Source organism: Topomyia yanbarensis, chromosome 2, assembly GCF_030247195.1.
Source record: "Topomyia yanbarensis strain Yona2022 chromosome 2, ASM3024719v1, whole genome shotgun sequence".
Taxonomy (NCBI): domain Eukaryota; kingdom Metazoa; phylum Arthropoda; class Insecta; order Diptera; family Culicidae; genus Topomyia; species Topomyia yanbarensis.
Genome location: NC_080671.1, coordinates 129,236,115 through 129,238,830, shown reverse-complemented (window position 1 = coordinate 129,238,830; position 2,716 = coordinate 129,236,115). Strand labels below are relative to the sequence as shown.

At 44.0% G+C, this 2,716-nt stretch overlaps 1 protein-coding gene across 1 annotated transcript; it reads left to right on the top strand.

Annotated features, from left to right (window-relative positions):
- Window positions 1-273: 273 nt before the first annotated feature.
- LOC131681282 (uncharacterized) lies at window positions 274-2,437 on the top strand. Its single transcript, XM_058962007.1, has 4 exons — window positions 274-411; window positions 471-667; window positions 729-1,382; window positions 1,457-2,437. Exons 1-4 carry the CDS (start codon window positions 321-323, stop codon window positions 1,499-1,501), a joined length of 987 nt encoding a protein of 328 aa, XP_058817990.1. The 5' UTR covers window positions 274-320; the 3' UTR covers window positions 1,502-2,437.
- Window positions 2,438-2,716: the final 279 nt, after the last annotated feature.

Below are 2,716 nucleotides of genomic sequence, written 5' to 3'. Positions count from 1 at the left end.
TGCATAATTAATTCGAAATCTATAAATCCTTCCCTCATTTAACGAACCCATTTTTGGCGCCATTGTCTGAAATGTGTTTGACTGGGAGCCATGTAACTGTGCCTACTGTTAATATCAGGTTCACTTGTACCGCAGTTGGTTGGCTTAATCCCGATCGATGGGGTAATTCAATCTCAATCCTCATTACTCATTCATTTGACAAAATGCATTTTTGAGGATAGGACGACGTAACTTCAACTGTGTTGAGATCAAGTTAACATTTGCTAAAGGCTGTCAAAAATTGCAACAAAAAAAAGTTCACCTGAGGTGCGCTCCCGAAAATGCCGATTGTTAAAGAATCAGAACGAAGCAAAAGTTGCCCTTCCTTCAACATCCTGAGTGCGCTGTTTGGAGGCGAAGATTCCGCAGAGGGTAAATTGAATCGAACCTGTTTGAATGATTCCATAACATCCATTTCCAATGTTCGCTAGCTATTCAAACTTCCTCTGGCACCACCCAAGACCAAGATTTCCCAGAATTAAGCAAATCAGAGCAGACTTTACCATCGATTGACAACTTCCGAACTAGACTTCATCGAGCTTCAAGTGTACACCCGCAGTCGCTGATGGTGCAGAGTTTTCGTAAGCTAAGTACCAGCTTGTTTGAGGCACAAAGTCACACTTCGGAGGTACTGTTACTAGAATTATGATGACCTAGCTTACGACTACAAGCAAACTTTCGTTGCGTAGGATGAGCCACAGAAACTGGGGCCTCGACCATCGGAATTTCTGCAGCAATTGGAAACCAAACAAGGCCAGCAGTTGGAAGCTTTCAACAAATTCATGGAGAATTTCTATACCCAATTGATGAAACTTGGCTCGATGACGGTACACAAACCCGGTGGCATCAAAACTGCACCATCAATAGCATCCCTCTTGGACCAGATAACGACCACTCGCGTTGCCCTATCGAACCAACGTCGAAAGTTGATCGCAGTGTTCCGCGAGTTGGAATATCTGAACCGACGAAACTCGCAGCTGGACGACCAGATCAAAAACATCCGACTGGACGAGCTTCACGACCTGCAGGTGGAAGTGTGCCGCACCGGGGAAAAAATCGACGAAACTAGCAAAGAGATGGCCCGCGCACGAACACAGTACGAAAGTGACATCTCGAAAGCGGCTCACGTCCGGGAGAAGTGGTTCGCCATTCAGAACAATATTCTCGCCAAACAGGACGATTGGTTGGAGGTTAGGGGCAATATCGTGGAAAGTCGAGCGTATCTGTGCGATCTGCTGGAGCGGAAACAGAAACTTCGAACGGAGAATTTTAAACTGAAGAAGCGATGCAGGATTATGGAAAACAAACCGTTGCTGAGAAGCTTCGATCAGGTCGTTAATAAGGTACCGTAATAGAGTACTTGGAGGAATATAAATAGTGCTGAGTTGTTTTATCTTATTTTATCTCTCAACAATAGTTGCAAGTTATTCAACAATACATCGAAAAATTCAAGAGTATTTGAAGAAACAAGAAGCAGATTTTCTCCCCAAACCAGATATCCATGTCAAGCCGTAATCAGAAATCATCAAACACTATTGTTGTGAGTGAGCCGGAAAAGCTAGAGTAAAACGAGCGAATCAATCATTCTTTGAAACCCTATTGTCAGGATTTCTATCTTAATTAAGGAATCTTTAAGATCGTTCATATCGAAAAGCCTCTCCACCCACTCTAGGATCATCCCCATCAGGCGGTCGGTCGCCCATTGTCTACCCAGAATCGCTTCGAATTAGATCGCAATTACGAGTGGCAGAGACTCAATCGAGGGTGAAAATTGCACTTTCAACACAAGAAAAGATGCGTCCGCTCCGACTGAATTCCGGTCCCCCTTTAGAAGCATATTTTTTCTTCTTCGAAAAACCAAAAACGTGCTCAGTCACTATCGCCGTCGTGTCAGTGTGTAGCAAGAAGCGGAGTGCTGGTGATGGGCCCGAACACTTGCCGCACCACAAAAGGGATTTCCACCGGAACAAAACATTTGAGCGGTGCCACTCCTCGCCAGTGCTGCTGCTGCGGAAACAGAATCAAAACAAAGGAACCGTTGAGGTTTGATTCATCGAAACATGCGAGCTTATCATCGTCGGATCACACATGGGAAATGGCTCTGAAGTGGTAGGGAAGGAAAAATGCTGACCCACGATCCGGCGGAAATAGAGATAAGTTTTTGTTTACATTTCATCAATTATTGGAAACGGTTTGGAATGTTACTTTAGTGAACTCTACAAACTATCAAGCATCATCTTTATGAAAAGCATTACAAACATTTCCCGTTTTCATTTTGAGTTCTGAAAACAACTTACCACCAACGAAACCTGTATTCCATTCCGAAATTAATTGTATTTCTTTCCTGTATGACGCGACATTTCCCCGTCTTGCGGAGCCCATCCGCTTAGATTTTCGCTAGCCATAAAATACATTAGAACCAATACCAAACGAGACAAAAATTTTCCATTTCTTCCCATCCCAAACGTACTTTTCCCTCAAATCTCACACTTCTACCGCATCTACACTCACACACGTGTAAGTAATGGGACCGTAGAATCTTACCATAGCGCAGCAACTCACACAGCTTCAACCGCCTGTCGGTCCCCGGAACCGGAGTCCCCATTGGAGCGCGGGGGACCGAGTATACAATTTCTTAATTGTGTTATTTCAAACAAAGAAGCAGAAAAAATGAAAA